Below are 20,023 nucleotides of genomic sequence, written 5' to 3' on the forward strand. Positions count from 1 at the left end.
ACTGAGAAGTTGAACCTGAAATCTTAAAATGCTAAATATCTCATACTTCAGAAAGCTTACACATAATTAAGGATTCTATAATGGACCAAAAGTGAAATAACATAAAAGAGATAAGCGAGAAGAGTTAAATAGCTCAAAACCTGCCAACACAACCCCTTTCAAACAATAACCCTTAGATGCTGCTTATGTCTAGGTTTCCCCTCAGAAGAAAAATTACATAAAATTACATAATGCATTTCATCCCTGATGCTTCTTATTTATTTCTTAGAGACATAGGTTGATGAGGCAATAATGCCTTTTTAATTTTATATCTTAAAACAATGTTTCCTGAAACCTAAATTCTAATGATCTTATGCTATCATCAAATTTCTCTAAGGCATGGTGTGTTCATATTTAAGAGTTGTGTATGTTGTTTACAAACATGGACAGAAAGCTGCAAATACGACTTGGAAAAACAAATGAAGAGAATAGAAAATTTTTTTCAGATAATTTTATATTCTTTCAAAAACCTAAATTTCAGGGGTTGATAAAGAATGTGAAGATATTTATATTTCTTCAAAATTTACATTCTAGATTATATAATATCTTAATTCAACTTAGAAAATGATTCCATATGCATATTATAAAGGAATTTAAAACAGACTGACTTTTAAATTAAAATTTATACAAAATAAAATGTAATTTTAACTTGAGATGCCCTTCACATTAAATGTAAAACCTTCTATCAAATAGATACAATCATAATAAGAATTTCATTTCTAATTCACTTATTTTAGTAAAATTATTCAAACTACCACCTTAAGGCTAATATGTTAATAAAACCAAAACCTCCAATTCAAAAATAAAAGTTCTTACATAAGACGGCTGATTTTGTATTTTAAATGACTGAATTAGAGCGCCCTCTATCGGAAGAAAAAAGCAATAAAAGCTAAACTGATGAAGAATAGTTAAAATACCCACAAAATTCAAGCCAAATAATTAATATGAAAAATACATTAATTAATAACATAAATGTTACAAAACATATTTTCCTTACATTTTGATTTCTTTAAAATTTTGGAATTATTTTTCATATTACAATGAGTAAGTTGAATGTTTCATATAATCTAAAATTAAATTTTAAATGAACCCAAATGCCCATCCTCAGCCAATAATGTGAATAATAAACAAAACTCTTTTGCACATTTAGTATTGCAGTAAAATATAGAAATAATTGTAATTTAGGACTATGGCTGGACTACACTTTGTATTTTCCTTAATGATAAACTAAAAACCTCCCTAATTCAAGAGAGCTCTTACACTGGAGAGTATGGGAATTAGGCTGGGCACCAGAAGATCTATCAGATTTATTTACATCTAAAATTCTATAATCCTGTGGTGTTATCAAGACCTCAATTCAGACGCATCATCTGAGGCCTGAATTACCTCAGTATGTCCCAGCAGATTTTTGGTCCTCTAGGCCAATAGTGTGCATGTTAGAATAAGCTTTTTAAAAGAACAGTGCTCAAAGAATCAACACTGTGAAAATGACTATACTACCCAAATCAATCTACAGATTCAATACAATCCCTATCAAATTACCAGTGGCATTTTTCACAAAAGTAGAACAAAAAATTCTGTAATTTGTATGGAAACACAAAAGACCCCAAATAGCAAAAGCAATCTTGAGAAATAAAAATGAAGCTGGAGGAATCAGGCTCCCGGAGTTCAGACTATACTACAAAGCTACAGTAATCAAGACAGTATGGTACTGGCACAAAAACAGAAATATAGATCAATGGAACAGGATAGAAAGCCCAGAGATAAACCCATGCACATATGGTCACCTTATCTTTGATAAAGGAGGCAAGAGTATACAATGGAGAAAAGACATCCTCTTCAATAAGTGGTGCTGGGAAAACTGGACAGCTACATGTAAAAGAATGAAATTAGAACACTCACTAACACCATATACGAAAATAAACTCAAAATGGATTAAAGACCTAAATTTTAGGCCAGACACTATAAAACTCTTAGAGGAAAACATAGGTAGAATGGACATATATACACTACCAAACATAAAATAGATAGCTAGTGGGAAGCAGCCGCATAGCACAGGGAGATCAGCTCGGTGCTTTGTGACCACCTAGAGGGGTGGGATAGGGAGGGTGGGAGGGAGGGAGATGCAAGAGGGAAGAGGTATGGGGACATATGTATACATATAACTGATTCACTTTGTTATAAAGCAGAAACTAACACACCATTGTAAAGTAATTATACTCCAATAAAGATGTTAACAAAGAAACAAAAAAAACAACAACAAAAAGCATAGGCAGAACACTCTATGACATAAATCACAGCAAGATCCTTTTGGACCCACCTCCTAGAGAAATGGAAATAAAAACAAAAATAAACAAATGGGACCTAATGAAACTTAAAAGCTTTTGCACAGCAAAGGAAACCATAAAGAAGATGAAAAGACAACCCTCAGAATGGGAGGAAATATTTGCAAATGAAGCAACTGACAAAAGATTAATCTCCAAAATGTACAAGCAGCTCATGCAGCTCAGTATCAGAAAAACAAACAACCCAATCTAAAAATGGACAGAAGACCTAAAGAGACATTTCTCCAAAGAAGATATACAGATTGCCAACAAACACATGAAAGGATGCTCAACATCACTAATCATTAGAGAAATGCAAATCAAAACTACAATGAGGTATCACCTCACACCAGTCAGAATGGTCATCATCAGAAAATCTACAAATAATAAATGCTGGAGAGGGTGTGAAGAAAAGGGAACACTCTTGCACTATTGGTAGGAATGTAGATTGATACAGCCACTATGGAGAACGGTATGGAGGTTCCTTAAAAAACTAAAAATATGTATGACTGATTCACTTTGTTATAAAGCAGAAACTAATAAAAAAATAATAAAATAAAATAAAAACAGCTTTCTTGAGATGTAAAAAAAAAAAAAAAAAAAAACAACTAAAAATAGAACTATCATATGACCCAGCAATCCCACTACTGGGCATATACCCTGAAAAAACCATAATTCAAAGAGTCATGTACCACAATATTCACTGCAGCACTATTTACAATAGCCAGGACATGGAAGCAACCTCAGTGTCCATCGACAGATGAATGGATAAAGATGTCGCACATATATGCAATGGAATATTACTCAGCCATAAAAAGAAATGAAATTCAGTTATTTGTAGTGAGGTGGATGGACCTAGAGTCTGTCATACAGAGTGAAGTAAGTCAGAAAGAGAAAAACAAATACCGTATGCTAACACATATATATGGAATCTAAAAAAAAAAAAAAAAAAAGGTTCTGAAGAACCTAGGGGTAGGAGAGGAATAAAGACACAGATGTAGAGAATGGACTTAAGGACATGGGGAGGGGTAAGGGTAAGCTGGGATGAAGTGAGAGAGTGGCATGGACATATATACACTATCAAATGTAAAATAGCTAGTGGGAAGCAGCCGCATAGCACAGGGAGATCAGCTTGGTGCTTTGTGACCACTTAGAGGGGTGGGATAGGGAGGGTGGGAGGGAGACGCAAGAGGGAGGGGATCTGGGGATATATGTATATGTATAGCTGATTCACTTTGTTATACAGCAGAAACTAACACAACAATGTAAAGCACTTATACTCCAATAAAGATGCTAAAAAGAACAATGCTCAGAGTCAGCCAAAACAATTCTGATTTAGTTGGTCTGCCATGATACCTGAGGGTGTCAGTATTTTCTGAAGCCTTCCCAGGTAAGTCTAATGTATGACCATTGCTGAGAGTCACTGTCTGAGTCCCTCCCCAGAACATCTGACATATAGTTACCACTTTTATCTTCTAAAAATGTCACCTTCATGAAACAACTCCCATACTCAAAAGTTATTCTCTTCAGCATCAATATTAAACTTCTGACTAGCTTGCCAAATCTAATTATTTGTCCCTGTTGTCTAAGTAAATAGTTGAGTGGTAAGGGGTATGGCTCCAAGCCCCAGACTGCCTTTGTTCAGATCCTGGCCCTGGTACTTACCATGTAAACTTGGGAAAGTCTTACAAGTTCTCTGTGTCTCCATTTTCTTATCTGTAAAATGGGAGGAATAATACTACCTATATCATAGGGTTAGTGTGAGGATTAAATCAGTTAATATAAATAAAGTGTTCCATCAGTGTTAAATATTATCGTTACTTATCCAGCTTTACTCCCCACTACTTTTCAAAACAAATTCTTCTCATGTTAAATGCTAGGCCTCACCTCTGTGCTTTTGCACATCCTATTTCTGCAGGCTAGAATCCTCTTCCATTCATTCATTCATTCATTCCAATACAAGTGAAAAGAATGTGTCCCCTTCCTCCAGATCCCAGCTTAATTTCTCCCTACCTCCATGAAGACTTCAATGAATACCTATAAATCACTAACCTCTCCCTTTAAAAAAATTCCTTTGGCCACAGGGTAGTTTATTATAAGAAATGTAGCTGGGAAGTAATGACATTGGCTCTGAGTTTGAATCCTAGATCTGCCAATTGCCAGCTGAGTCATTTCCCAAATCTGTAACTCCATTGTTAGGATTACTGTGTAGATTAGGTGGCATAAGTCATATAAAGCATTAGAACAGCAAATAGCAAGCACCTAATAAATGTCAGCTCTTGTAATATATATTTGTCGTTTATATGTTAGTCTTGTCTGCACACTGCAGTTGAAGACTTCTTGGGGTAGAAATTTTGAACTCCCTGAAGTCAGAAACTGCATCTCATTATTGCTATTATAAATTCTATAGCTCACAACGTGGTAATGACCATCTATATCAGGTGATCTGTAAGTACTCAATTAAATTTTTTGCATAATTTGAGAGTATAATTCATTTTAAAAACTTGGAAAAACACTTGTGAAAAATGGAAACAGATATTCAACAAAACAAGAATGACCCAAATAAAACACAGGCTGTAGAGAAGGTTCTAAGAAATTGCATTACTTTTTAAACATTCAATAACAAGTTTCTATCGGATTCAACTTCTGAAAGGCCACTTCCCATAAAGCCTTTTATGTGTCTAAAATCCTTTAGATTTTTCTCATTTCCTAAAAAATAAATACCAAAATTCTCACCCTGACATTCAAAATCATCCATGGCCTGACCTTGACCTATCTTCTCATCTTATCTCCCATTGTCCCCCTTTATAAACTTTATTATTCCAGATAAATAGAACTGCTTGCTCTTACTCATATGTACCCTCTGCTTTTCTGCCTCATGTAACCTTTAATATTTTATATGACAATATTTTCAAAGAACTCAGTATAAAGTTTGTCACAGGAACAAACAGTGATTGCTTGTATGGAAGTACAATCTTGAATTTTGAACTTAACTTCAACTTATGAGCATTCATTTCTCCCTTACTACTATCACAATAACAGTCTTTGACTTACAAAAAAACTTGGCCATCATTTCCCCAAATTATGTCACCCTCTCAATGCCAAAAGCCCCTGCCATCACCACCCAAAAGCTATAAGTTTGAATTACGTTCTCCAAGCAGATCATGTAGAGCCCAAAGTGCACAAGATACCAATTGAATAAAAGAAAAAAAAATTAGATCTTCTATTTTACACTTATTCTTTATCCTCTTCACTTGAATTTCTCTTGTAGTATATGCCCCATAATTTATAGCATATATTCTTAGAATGTGTGTGTGTATATATATATATATATATATATATATATATATATATATATATAATTATAAATACATTTGGGATGTTTGCTCAAAATTTGTTTACTACTGGTACTACAACAAGAAAAGTTTAGAAACCACTGGTCTGGAAAATTAGGGCTTTCAGAAAATCTGTGGGTTAAGAAGTAGAGGGCCCGAAGCAGCCACTTAGTGGACCTGAACACCATGTATTGTTTATGTAGGATAAATACGTTTTAATTTCTAACCAACTTTCAAGGAAATGTTGAAATGTAACTGGTTTGTAATTGGAGTTAACATAGACCTGTTTTAGATTTATTTAAAACAAGGAGTTTTGTCCTAACATTAAAATTACTACAGTAAATATTTCATCAATATAAAGATTTCATTTGGTAAAACCTACAAGTATTTACTTCAGTATATATATATAATTAATCATAATTATTCAAAAGAGCTTTTATTGGAGCCAATAATGTGATGTTTTCAAAAGACAGATGGCAAAGGATAAAAAGAAAAAACAGGCCTAGAAGGTAAGACTGGCCATGGACCTAGACAAGCAAATACTACCCTGGGAAACTGTCACTGTTCACAATAAGTGACTAAATGAAGTAAATGTTCTCATAACAGTCACTATACTTGGCAATTTTTTTTTTAGCTTTCATAAATAAAATGACATACTTAACACAATCCACTCAATTATGGGCTTTTGAGGAAAGTGTAATATTTCTATAACAAACTAAGTTCTAAAAGTGAGAAAAGGTTTCATATCATAATAATGCATTTCCTTTAATACCAATGCATCCTATAAATCCTTCCCCTATAGGATAAAAGACAGGTACACAAATCTTGACTTTAATCTGATTGATTCTCTACAGTTTTTCTTGCTATTGTGTTAACATAAAAATCCAAATAAGCAAGAATCTCTAACACATGATTTAAATTCTGAGCTTTTAGGTTGCATGCAAATCCATTTGGATTTGCATAAGATTATAGAAATATGCAGGTCAAACTTTCCACAACGTCTCTCACCTATTATGACTTACGGAGTGGCTGTGGAAGTATATATGCATGGTTCAGCTTTGTCTTTCTTCTTCAAGATGGGGTTAGACTCAGATCATAGAGAAAACAGGGAAAAAAGACAAAAGGCAGGTTTTCTTTTTTCTTTGGAAACCAATATCATTATGCCCAATAAAACTAAAAGAACATAAAGAAACTATGAATTCATGTGTTAAGAGGGTCTAACAGTGAGATCATCACAATCCATAAGCGATTTATCAAAGCATTTCTTCCCTACACATGCGGTGAGAATGAAACACCAATGAATATCAGGGCAAGAGCAACAGGAAGCTTGATATTTGACACTGGCTAAATCTGAAGATAGGATAACACATAAATCCTACGCCTCTCAGGTACACAACAAACTGGCAAAGACAGACGCATTGTCTTCTTTCCCCCCTTACTTACTACACTCTGGCTTCCATTTTTCCCAAGTTCTTCCTCTGAAATCTTGCTCAAATTATCTAAGTAGTGGTCTGATATTGTGTGGCACAAATCTTCAAAAGAATAATCCTTTTCTTGACAGAGCTTTATTTCATCCAAGAGTTTTGATAATTCTCCAGTCACAGTTTCACCTGTAAGAAGACAGTAAAGTTTTCAAAAGTTTCAAGAAAGAATACTGCTAAAACTTGATGCTAAACAATAAAAATGTAACTAGTATGGTGCTAGAACTCAAAATATGGCAAACAAGATTAAGTTGTCAGAAAATTTATTTTGCTGAAAGCAAGGTACTAAATCATAATTAGTACAATAATGTTAAAAAACAAAGAGAAATTTCAGTTTTGCCTATTTTTATCCTTTCTCAAAATGGAAATAAGTATTGAAGGTTTATGTATATGTAGTGCATAAAAGCATCTGGAATTACAGTTCCTAAGGCTTCGTTTACTATAGCATTTAATCTTCAACAGTCTTTTATGGGCATTATACTTCACTGACAGAATTCATTCAACAGTTCATTAACAAATTTGAAATGGTGCTGGCAGCCTACTTCCTAGGTTCAATAAAAAGAAATAGAATGTATTTAAACAAATAACTATGTAAGTAATTAATAAATTATGATATAAAGGGACAACAGAAGGAACAGATATATAATCTGCATCAACTGTCAACATGACTGTTTTGTAGGCTGCATGCAAATATTCATTTTTTCTAATTATTCTCAGAAAGGAAATTCATCCCAATAATTCATTCTGAAAAAAACCTAGCAGTTACAATCCAGATATAAATATTTTTATTCTACATTAAAAACACACCTTAGGAAAAAAAAAAGTCAACTGTGAAATACCCACTCCATGTAAACTTCATGACAGCAGGGATTGCTATATCCTTTGATCACCACTGTATCTCAGGACCAAGAATACTGCCTGACAAATAGCAGGAGCTCAATAAATGTTGACCGAATAAATGGATAAAATATAGAGTATAACTTATTAGACCTGACATTTTCACAAGTATGAGCCTTTTTGTACATATAGGACAAACATAACAGTTTAGTATAACAGACTAGTATCATTTCAAGGGTTTTACAATTAGCTACTCACTTTTGGTTTTCTGGGAAGGAGACTCAACAGGAGATGAAATATGTGTTTCTTGTGTTGTATCTTCCTGTATGTGTGCTTCAAGGACTGTTGATCTTCCCACGCCTTCTAAATATTCTGTGTAGATAAGTTTTTGAAATTACATACTTGAATTCAGTTATTTTAAAAACTTTAACTTTGTTTTACTTTTGATGGTCATTTTTTCATTTATTTATTTATATCCTAAATTTTTAAAGACCTTCAAAAAACCAAACAAACTGAAAGAACTTCATGATGAGCTATTAATTTAAAGCTTTTTAATTAAAACAGAAAAGATATTTTAGAAGAGACTCACGAATACTTTTTCTGAAAACTAAATTTTTGTCACAACGTTTCCTTAACATCCTCAGTTTCCGTAAATATACCCTACCTGAAGGTTTAAAACTCTCTGAATGATGCTTTGAATAGACTTCATCCCTAAACAGGGATATCAAATTCAGATGGATATAATGATCAGTCAGGTAACATACATGCATGAAGTGGGATAAGTTTAATTTATGATGGTGCTGTAATCTTGTAAGATAAGCACAATTGCGTATTGAACTTTAGTTCAACAAAGAAATAATGTTCTTTCCCATTCTTTTTTTATTGTCATTTATTTTATTTTTTTTAAATTTCATTTCATTTTATTTGGCCGTGCCGCGCGGCATTCAGGCTCCAAGTTCTGTGACCAGGGATCAAACCTAGGCCCTGGCAGTGAGAGTGCAGAGTCCCAACAACTGGACTGCCAGGGAATTCCCTATTATTGACATTTTACCTTTTTTTTTTTTTTTGTCCCACACTCAGCCCATCTCTCATTTTTCCAATTCTGATGATGATATAATAATAATAAAACTCAAGTATTGCTTACTATGCACCCAGCAGTGTTCTAAGTATTTAATATAAATTAACTCATTTAATCTTCACAAAACTATGACACAGGCACTAGTACTATCTCAGTTTTAAAGGTGACAACTAAAGGGGAAGGATTATTAACTTGGCCATGTTCATTCAGCTAATAAATGGCAAAACCAGATAGGTACAAGAAGCATCTCACTTTTCCCTTAATCATAAGAAAACAGCATCTGAATGCAGGGATAAATGTCGATTAACATTCAACCTCAATGTAACAAAAAAAAAATGGAAAGCCTGCAGAGCCTGGCTAACCAGAGAGCAGATGCCCCATCTAAAGTTTGGCAATGAAGTAAAACGAAAGCCTGCATTTTTTTGAGAAACCAAAACTCTGGGGAGTTAGTTGAAATCCTAGATTTTTAAATGCTGAAAGGTAATTCAATTTTTACAGAAACACCGTGTGAGCCAAAAGTATGTGATCTAAACAAAACATATCTGCTACCCGCTAAAATGCATTCAGCCCACAGTGGATGGTTTACAGCCTCTGGCTAAGGGGTTAAATCAATACTTGTGCTTCTTTATTCAGAGGAACCCCTTCTTCTTGAAATTCACTTAAGAAAATTTGTGCTATCATGCCAACCACTTTTGTTTTCATACTATCCAAACAGTTTCTATCTAAGAGCAATTCTACTAGGCAAATTCTAATAGGAAAAGAAAGCAACTTATGGGGTTCTATCCTGAAAATTTCTGACTCAGGCAGTAATTTTATCCACTATAAATTGTCTTTACTACAATAACAAACTTTTTCATAAGACTTAAAATGTACCAGTGATTTGGGACTTCCTTGGCGGTGCAGTGGTTAAGAATCTGCCAGCCAATGCAGGGGACACGAGTTCGAGCCCAGGTCCGGGAAGATCTCACATGCTGCAGAGCAACTAAGCCCATGTGCCACAACTACTGAGCCTGCACTCTAGAGCCCACGAGCCACAACTACTGAGCCCACGAGTCGCAACTACTGAAGCCCGAGCACCTAGAGCCCATGCTCCGCAACAAGAGAAGCCACTGCAATGAGAAGCCCATGCACCACAATGAAAAGTAGCCCCCACTCCCTGCAACTAGAGAAACCCCGCACACAGCAATGAAAACCCAATGCAGCCATAAATAAATTAATTAATTAAAAATAAATAATAAAATAAAATGTACCAGTGATTTGAAAACCAGGAATGCAGAGAATATAATGTGTTCACATTCTAAAATTTGACAATAATTTTTAAAATTCAAAGATGTCACAAATACTCCATCGCAAATTGTTATACCTAATGAATCTTGACCATTTAAGAGAACAGACAGTTACTCCTATATAATAACATTTTCATCTAAGTTGAACCAGTGCAATATGTTAGAAATGTCTGTAATTATGTCATGCCCCCTTTTTAGTGGATGACATTTATTTTGCTTCTCCCAAAAGACATATTATGCACAAGTCTCAGTTTTTTTAAAGTTCAGTTAGAGGCAAAAAGCCAATATGAAATATAAAGTGCCTAGAAGGGAAAGACTTTTTTAAATACTGTATATCACTCTTTTATTTTTCAGTTTTCATTCAACTTGACTTTAATTTGAATTAATATGAAGAGCCACACTTGTATTCGCCTCTGATTTATCTCTATACGCGCTTGACTTGCAATTAACTTCTTTATTGACAAGAAAATTGTAGGGGTTTGAACTTCCCTGAGAGGTTTTGGAAGTAAAGAAAGAAAAGAACATAATGACCTCCTGTAGTGCATCTATTTTTTCCCCCTCTTTGGGCTTTGTTGACTCCTGTATCTATTATGCATGTCTCCTGCTCAACATGGTTTTAATTCACCTATCTCCTTGCAGGACAAAGCTGCTCTTCAGCTTCTCAAATGACATCCAGTGGCACCCATCCCACCTCCCTCTATTACATTCACAGCCAATCTGTAACAACTGTAGGGGATAATCCCCACTCAACAGTGAAGGAGCTAAGTGGAAAGAAAAGAACAAACAACTGGATTTTTAAGGGAACATGTTACATATCAGGCCTAATCACCAAGTAGAAATGGAAAGCACTTAAATCTAAATTTTTCATAAAAGTTTTAGATCAAATGGGGAAGTATGTAATCCTGCAAATGAAAAAGTAGTACCTAGATGGTTGTCAAACCTTCAGCAGACCTAGTAATTGCAACTAACTACAAATGTACTTAAAATGACCTTTATCAAAACCAAAGCCTGGCAAGACTGAATTATCTTGTACTACTGGATTTGGTAGGAAATAATCTGTATTCTTTCAACTAAGTACAATTTTGTTGTTGTTAACCCAGCATTTACACACCAGTTCTACCGCTTAGAATAGGATATATAAGTTTGAGCAAGTCACTTAGCCTCTTGGAGCTTCAGTTTCCCTCACATGCAAAAAGAATAACGATATCTGACTTATCTACCTCATAGTTATAGAAAACAGACAAAATAATAGAAAATCCCTGAAAACTCTTAAAGCATTATTCAAGTGTAAGATAATACCTCAGCATCATCACTTTACAGTCCTAATACCTTCAAGTTCATAACTATATATTTATTACATGTGTTTAATTAAAAACACTTTTTAATATCACATAAGTAAAAAAAAATTAGCTTTTTAAAAATTACTGAGCAGTTGAAAAACTGAAATAAAACATTAAAAGGTAGAAATTATTATTGAGCTTAAAAGTCTACCAGAAAAAAAAGCAAATAATAAGTTCATTCAAAAGTAAATGTTAAAACCCAAGAGAAAACTAGGACAGTTTTAATTTAATCTTAACTGTAATGCAAACTCATCCATCATTCAATACTCTTTACCTTGTAAGAGACTTGCAATCTGGAGAGATTTCTGAGATGGATGTTCTTTCAGAATGTCTAAGACAGTTCTACCTAAGCTATCTTTTATGTTGGCATCAATTCCTGAAAGAAAAAGAAAAACCCACTAGATGTACACAAGTGGGGTATCATTAGAAGATACAGTCAATACATAACTGCTCTAATTTCAAAAGTATACAGACCAAGCACTTAAGGTGATTTTTTTTAAATTAAGACACACACACACACACACACACACGATTTTAGTAAGAAAGAAGGTGGGAGACCACTGATGCCAAAGATTAGGAACATTCTTGATAATGAATTAACTCTTAAAGGGCACTGATCCATTCATTAATATTGTTTTTTCAGATTATAGCTAATTGAGGTTATAGCTAGTTAACTAAATGGTAGACTATCAAGCTGAAAAATATTACTGATTTAGAATTTAAATTCCTAAAGTATTATGGTCATATGATTTATATATTCTGTATAATATGGTAAAAATAATGTACCATGTAAGTAGTATAAGAACAGTCTTAGAATACTTTAGTATTCACAAAAGTTGAAAAAGCAGGATTATTTTGAATTATTGTCCAAATACAAAGTCAAATATTTAATATTTATTTATGCAAGATTATATTCAATGTCAGCAACACTCATCAAATACCTAGTGAGCAAACTTCTTAAAGTTTGTAACTGAAATACCTTTGGAATTATTTTAATTCTGAAATGTTTATTGTAAAGAGTTTTTATTGTAAAGAGTTTAATGTAGCAAAGAGCAAAAAGTTTATAAACTTCCCAAGTATCTAAGCACAAACAAAGCCAGGTTTCAGGATCTAGCCTCAACAGTTAGTTCATTATAATAAAATTATTAAGTATTTGCTTCAATTTGTATGGAAATGTGTTACCAGCACATATTTAATTGGTTGCCTCATTTATTATATCATTGTGTTACATATCAAAGTTACATATACATGAAATTTTAACTTCACATAAGAACTATCACAATGCAATAGTCTGCCAATATTTTTCATTTAACATTTTTACTGAGGAAAATAAACACACTAAATATAGATTAAAACACAAAAGACTCACGTCAATTGTTTACAAGCATAAATTTGTATCCATGCCTTATTTTTTTGAATTTTATTTTATTTATTTTTGTATACAGCAGGTTCTTATTAGTTATCCATTTTATACATACTAATGTATATATGTCAATCCCAATCTCCCAATTCATCACACCACCACCACACCCACCCCCCACCGCTTCCCCTCCTTGGTGTCCATACGTTTGTTCTCTATATCTGTGTCTCTATTTCTGCCCTGCAAACTGGTTTATCTGTACCATTTTCCTAGGTTCCACATATATGATATTTGTTTTTCTCTTTCTGACTTACTTCACTCTGTATGACAGTCTCTAGATTCGTCCACGTCTCTACAAATGACCCAATTTCGTTCCTTGTTATGGCTGAGTAATATTCCATTGTATATATATGTACCACATCTTCTTTATCCATTCATCTGTCAATGGGCATTTAGGTTGCTTCCATGACCTGGCTATTGTAAATAGTTCAGCAATGAACATTGGGGTGCATGTGTCTTTTTGAATTATGGTTTTCTCTGGGTATATGCCCAGGTGTGGGATTGCTGGGTCATATGGTAATTCTATTTTTTGTTTTCTAAGGAACCTCCATACTGTTCTCCATAGTGGCTGTATCAATTTACATTCCCACCAACAATGCAAAAGGGTTCCCTTTTCTCCACACCCTCTCCATTATCCATGACTTTTGATCTTAAAAAAATCTGATCTCAGTTCCAATTTTATTTCAGTCATAATATACATATGGAGACAAATAAGCCTACTTTGTTGTTCCTTCAAAGCTTTCCCTCTAAAAGCTTCCCTTTAAATCACTGCAGCTTACAAACAATAGCTACTCAGTTGATGAAGTAACTAGAAGGAGAATTTACCTTAAGAATGGGGAACTCTAATTTCTGTTTACCATTATTCACAATATAAAAACCTAGGGAAAGTAGTATGTTCTTTAATAAACCAAGCAATTGTCTTAACTTCACGGGGATCAGTTCCAACCTCCTATAGAAGGCAGAGATTTCCTTTTCTTTTTGGTAGTTTCTATTTTAATGTGATTTAAATGTATAAAATTGTAATTTCCAAAAGCTTTTTATTAAAGTATCTACTGAGTAAAGGAAGGTACACATTGTTATCAGTTTTTTTTCCTAAACATTGAGGCTCAATTCTACATGGTATGAATACATACCTTCAATTTAGAGTGAAGGTAAGAAATAAGGGTGATTGTCAAGAAAAAAAAAAAAAGTGTCGTTTTCCTTTGTCTACTCCTGAAATACAAATAGTTTTTGGCAAGATAAGCCCCATGGAGAATCAAGATAAGTTCCATGGAGAATCATGATAGTTACCTGTTTCTAACAGAACTCGCACAACATCTACCTTTCCAAACAAAGCTGCTTCGTGAAGTGCGCTCCCTTTTTCTGTCTGGAAAAAAAAAAAAAGAAGGAAAAAGAAGCACAGTTGCATTAGGAATGCTTAGGTTAAAAAATTCTGTCATTTTATGTATTCATACATATTCTCTGTAATCTTAGCACTCTGACAGAAAGGTAGTGTGAAATAAAGAAGAGATTCTAGAAACAAAACCCAAAAGCTTGAATTTGTGAAACACCTCAGCTTCTGTGTAGCCATTTGACCTTGTTATGTTGGTAAGCCACTCACCTCCTCTTAGTTCTCAAATATAAAGTAAGAGTACTAATGCCTACCTCACGAGGCTTTTGTGAATATCCAATGAGTTCATTCAGTTCAGCATGCATTAATACTAACTCTATACCAAGAATAGTTGAGGGATGTTCTGAGGTATGGAAATATGATCCTGGCCCTTGTATATTTACATTCTATCTGAGGAAACAGATGTACAAATAAATATCAATGGTAAATGAAATCTAAACAATTTAACATGGCTTACAAAACCTGGACAATCCTCTCCTTGCTTTGCTTTCCATATTCTCTCTTGCCCATCCCAACTCTCCCCAGACCTTCTACCTTATTTATGCTCCAAGCATACTAAACTTTTTCCTATTAGTATCATTCTCTGTGTTCTTCTGTAAAGATCTCAAAAGCTGGTCTGGCAGGATCTAACTCCTAGCCCTCTTTATCTCGCCATCACCTATACCACCAGCTCTCAATCTTCAGCACGAATCAGTTCTGGGTTCCACCGTGAGAAGTTCTGATTCAGTAGCCTGGAATGAGGCCCACAAATTCCCATTTCTAACAAGTTCCCAGGTAATAATAAGGGTCTAGGGAGTATAATTGAGAACCACAGACCTATACTACATGTCAAATCTTCATTTTAATATAATTTCACTCAGGAAGATACTGCTTGCCCCTAAAGTCCAGCACTTTTCCTGTGTGTTCCACATCAATCTAATCTTCCTCATCATAGCATTTATAGTACTACATTATAATGTTATGTGATTGTCTATTCCCTTTAATAAACTGTAAGTTTAGTGGAAATGTAGACCACATCTATTTTTTTCATCATGGTATCACCAATGCCTAGAAAAAAGTACCTCAAAAATGTAGACATTTAAGAATTATTTTGAGGGCAAAAGGTAGAAGAAGGTAGGAACATAACATAGAAGACAAGAATTTGTGAGCATTGAAGGGAGAGATTGGTTTCTGTCTTGAGGAAGATCAAGGAAGATTTCAAAGAGGAAGCTTTTTTAGCTATACGTTAAAAAAATTTTTTTTCCTCTCAAGAATTTAAAAATGTCTACCAGGTCCTTAGTATGTGCACATGTCTCTGTGTGTTAAACTGAACACTGTCATTATGGCAACTTTGTCCTCTTGTACTAAAAGTAATCTCTAGTATGGGATTTTCATCTCAATACAAGAAAGAAATATCACTATAAAATACTATATAATGTAAAAATGTCTTTAATTAATAAAATCTTATTGTATAATTAACCCAGTATAAAATGGTTTATAAATGCATTGTTAAGGAGGCTTGAGGACCACTGAAGATCTATCAACATGATCTGAATTTATTGCCAAAAAGGCATAACTGAAATGCACTTGATTTATAATTTTCTGGGTATGATATGTATAGACACTAATAAACATGGAAATAAAATAATTTATAAATATATATAGCACTATATGGAAGGAAAATGAAACTGTAGAAACTTATGCAGCTTCTTAAAACAATGTTTCAATGTGTGGCATAAAAAGTTTTTCACTCCCTAAAAAATATCCCTTGAAATAATCTAATTCTTCTCACTCTCATTCTATGTCTTTCAACCAACTTTCTTACTACTAATTTGATTTCCTCCAAATTTTCACAAAAGTTTGTACTTAATGTTAGAAAAACCCTTCCTGGAATAGCACACTTTAAAATTCTGAAAAACTAAACAATATTTTAAATATAGAGATGAAAAGGAAAGTGGAATTCCTCAGAGCCTGGGGAAGGGAATGAGGGACAGAAAGTATGCATCCAGGAATTGAGCACTGGAAGAAGAATTTGTTCAAGGAAATCTACCAATCCCTGATAGATTAGTACCTGGGCTTTAACCAAGGTGGGACTGGGAGGGGAGCAGGAGACAAAGTCTGAAGCTCAAGCAAGCTGAGAGGATAGATCAAGGACTCCTGTGTTCTCATGAAATAATATTTAGTCTAAAACATTCTACAAGCAAGTGGAATGTATACAAAGAAATAACACTAGGACTTCCCTGGTGGAGCAGTGGTTAAGAATCTGCCTGCCAATCAATGTAGGGGACATGGGCTCAATCCCTGGTCTGGGAAGATCCCACATGCCATGGAGCAACTAAATCCATGCGCCACAACTACTGACCCTGTGCTCTAGAGCCCGTGAGCCACAACTTCTAAGCCCACATGCCACAACTACTAAAGCCCACATGCCCTAGAGCCCGCGCACCACAACTACTGAGCCTGCGTGCTGCAACTACTGAAGCCCACGTGCCTAGAGCCCATGCTCCGCAACAAGAGAAGCCACCACAATGAGAAGCCCGCACACCACAACGAAGAGTAGCCCCTGCTCACTGCAACTAGAGAAAACCTGCACACAGCAACAAAGACCCAACATAGCCTAAATAAATAAATAAATAAAAAAGAAGGCAGTCTTAGGAGAGAGCTGACACTAGCTGTGGATGCAGGAGCAAATGGGCCCACAGCCCTCGGTGCCCCTAAAAAAAAAAAAAAGAAATAACACTAAAATAGGTGAACCCAAATTTGGGGCCTGCTTTTTCAATGGATCAAATTTCTCCATTTCTTTAAAATTAATCATTTAAAATAAACATAGTTTCTGAATAGACAATTATGCAGTTGATAATATAGTAACGCTTCAATATTTATCCAGTAAACAGATATGAAGCACTCACAACGTCTTATCACCTTTCAGGGGAAAAAAAAAAACCTCTAATCACAATTAGTGGTGAAAACAGCTTAGTCAGTAGACATGACACGATATATATCTTAATGCTGAATTGCTGATAAAAGCAAAAGAAATTCTCTCTCCAATTGGAAATGGCTATTAAAGGTAAGCCTCAGTAGCACCAAAACTGAGAAAAACAAATGGTAGGAAAAGGGGAGAGGATATTGAAAAGAATGTTCCTATTTTTAAGCCCTGGGTTTTAGCTTCCTTTTTGGTTTGGCTGTATGTATTTCCCTGATACATGAAAGCTCAATTATACATTTAAAGAGATCTTTGTTATATTTTATCCAAAACCTCTAGATGTTTCAAAATGGCTTTTTGGGTTATGTATTCTAAGAGTGCCAAAAGAGCAGAAAGAAAGGGGATGTGAAGATGTCAGCTTGCCTGCACTGGTTCCCCCTTCCAAATTTAACACTCTAACCATAGCCCTTCTGAAGCTTGCAAAAGAGAATGACCAGATAAAGGAAGACCAATTTTTTATTAAAGGAGAAAATAAATAGAACAAAGATATAAAGTGGGATTGTGATGATGATCAGTAGAGAAAATAGCACAGGTAGCAGGGGAAATAAAAACTATTGAGAAACAAGACCCACTACCAAAAGAAGTAACAAACAGTTAGTAAAGATAAATTTGATAGAGAAAAAAGAAGAAAAGCCAATGAGAATGACATTTAACACAGAAGTAACAACCCCTGACGCCCTGGCTAGCAGCAATTAGCCCTGTAGGCATCTCTTGGGATGAAAGGTAAGAACTTAAAAGATAAGAACATCCTAGCCTTTGTAAATGAATAAATGATGTCTAAACAACTTGAGAAGCAACAGATCCTTTGTACCCTACATTAGCTAGACTATATCCAGAGTACTGTGTTCAAGTGTGGATACTAAACTTTCACAGAAACATCAACAGATTGGAATATGTCCAGAGAAGAGCATCCCAAAACAAGAATCTAGAAAAACATCATGTGAAGAATAGCTGAAAGTTATAAGTAGGTTTAGACTGGGGGTGGAAATGGCATAAGAGAAACAGGATCTGTCTTCAAAAAACTCAGAAATACCATTTCTCCTATTATAAAGAAGATCTTTCCCTCTCCTCCTATTTAACTAGGGACTTCTGGCCAATGTCTTTACCTTTCCTACCTTCCTTCACTTCTGTCTCAGAGGAAGCATCCATTCCCCTCATTAAAGCTAATCCTCGTGCTCGCTTCGGCAGCACATATACTAAAATTGGAACCATACAGAGATAGCATGGCCCCTGTGCAAGGATGACACACAAATTCATGAAGTGTTCCATATTTTTATTGTATAGCATAGGGAACTCTACCTAATGCACTGTGGTAACCTAAATGGGAGGGGAGTCCAAAAGGGAGGGGATACCTGTATATGTATGGCTGATTCATTTTGTTGTGCAGTGGAAGCTAACACAACATTGTAAAGCATCCATACTCCAGTAAAAAATTTTTTAAAAAAGCTAATCCTCCACTTGTGCTCTTTTTTCTATCATTTTCTGCTTCTCAAATTTTGCTTATGAAGTATCTTCACCGTTTTCTTGCATCTTCAATTTCAGTCTCTTCATTGGATCCTTCCATTCTCCATAAAAATACATACCTTTTCACTATCTACCAAAACAAACAACCATAGAAACTTCCTGTGAACCTGCTATGATTTCAAGCTTCTATCCCATATCTCACTTTTCCTTACTCCACACTTTATTAAATATCATCTTGAAGGCAAAATTTTTGTCTATTCTGTTACTGCTATATCCTCTGGCACATAGTAGGCAATGCCTGGCACAGAGCAGGCACTCTATAAATACATGGTGAATGGATGAATTGATTATTATAATTGTATTGTCTTGGCATTCCTCTTGTAACTAACTGCTTTTTTACAGACTTCTTTTCCAGAAACTACCTGAATAGTCTTTATTCAGCTTCTTCTCTCTCACTATAGTCTCCTTCTTGTAAACCCATCTGTTTCCATGGCTTCATCTCTCACTTCTCTGAGCTAGCACCATTTAAGTGGCACATCCTAAGAGAGACTTCCCCAACCCTTCATTCTCAAACACAAGAACCTGCTTTTTTCCTTTATACCACTTACTGCAATTTGTAATTTTTGTATGTTTATATGTTTATTTTCTGTCTTCGCACCCAGGCTCTCAACTCCATTAAGAGTAGGGAACAAATTTTCTTGTTGATGTAGCATGTGCCTGGTATCCTCTCCTCAGAAGGCTGGAGGGGATATGGTGTCCTGAAAGGGAAACTAGGGGGAAGGAAATGGAGTTGCTAAGGTGGTAAGTGAGACAGATCAGGGAAGGCCTCCCTATTAAGGTGACATTTAAGCAGATACCTGAAGAAAGTAGAGGAGGAAGCCATGCAGGTTAGTAAGGCAAAGGCCTTATGGTAGTAGCACACACAGTGTGTTCCAGGAAGAGCAACGAGGCCACTGTGTCTGAAACTATATGAAATGGCAAAAGAGTAGCAGGAGGTAGCTTCAGGGAGAGTGGGACTAGGTCAGATAAGACACTGTCAGCCACTGTAAGGAGTGTGGCTTTTGTTC

General features: G+C 34.9%; 1 protein-coding gene across 7 annotated transcripts in view; it reads right to left on the reverse strand.

Moving 5' to 3' along the window:
- Window positions 1-20,023, reverse strand: part of ANKS1B (ankyrin repeat and sterile alpha motif domain containing 1B) — a gene marked incomplete at both ends in the record, with an annotated part of 1,184,520 nt that overhangs the window by 949,364 nt on the left and 215,133 nt on the right. For all 7 annotated transcript variants that reach the window (XM_082634609.1, XM_082634606.1, XM_082634608.1 and 4 more), the window contains 4 exons: window positions 7,142-7,308; window positions 8,275-8,388; window positions 11,995-12,096; window positions 14,431-14,506. In XM_082634609.1, coding sequence (XP_082490735.1) covers window positions 7,142-7,308; window positions 8,275-8,388; window positions 11,995-12,096; window positions 14,431-14,506 — 459 coding nt within the window. The remainder of the gene's footprint in view (window positions 1-7,141; window positions 7,309-8,274; window positions 8,389-11,994; window positions 12,097-14,430; window positions 14,507-20,023) is intronic.

The sequence above is a fragment of the Mesoplodon mirus genome (genome assembly GCF_964341445.2).
Source record: "Mesoplodon mirus genome assembly, chromosome: 11".
NCBI lineage: Eukaryota > Metazoa > Chordata > Mammalia > Artiodactyla > Ziphiidae > Mesoplodon > Mesoplodon mirus.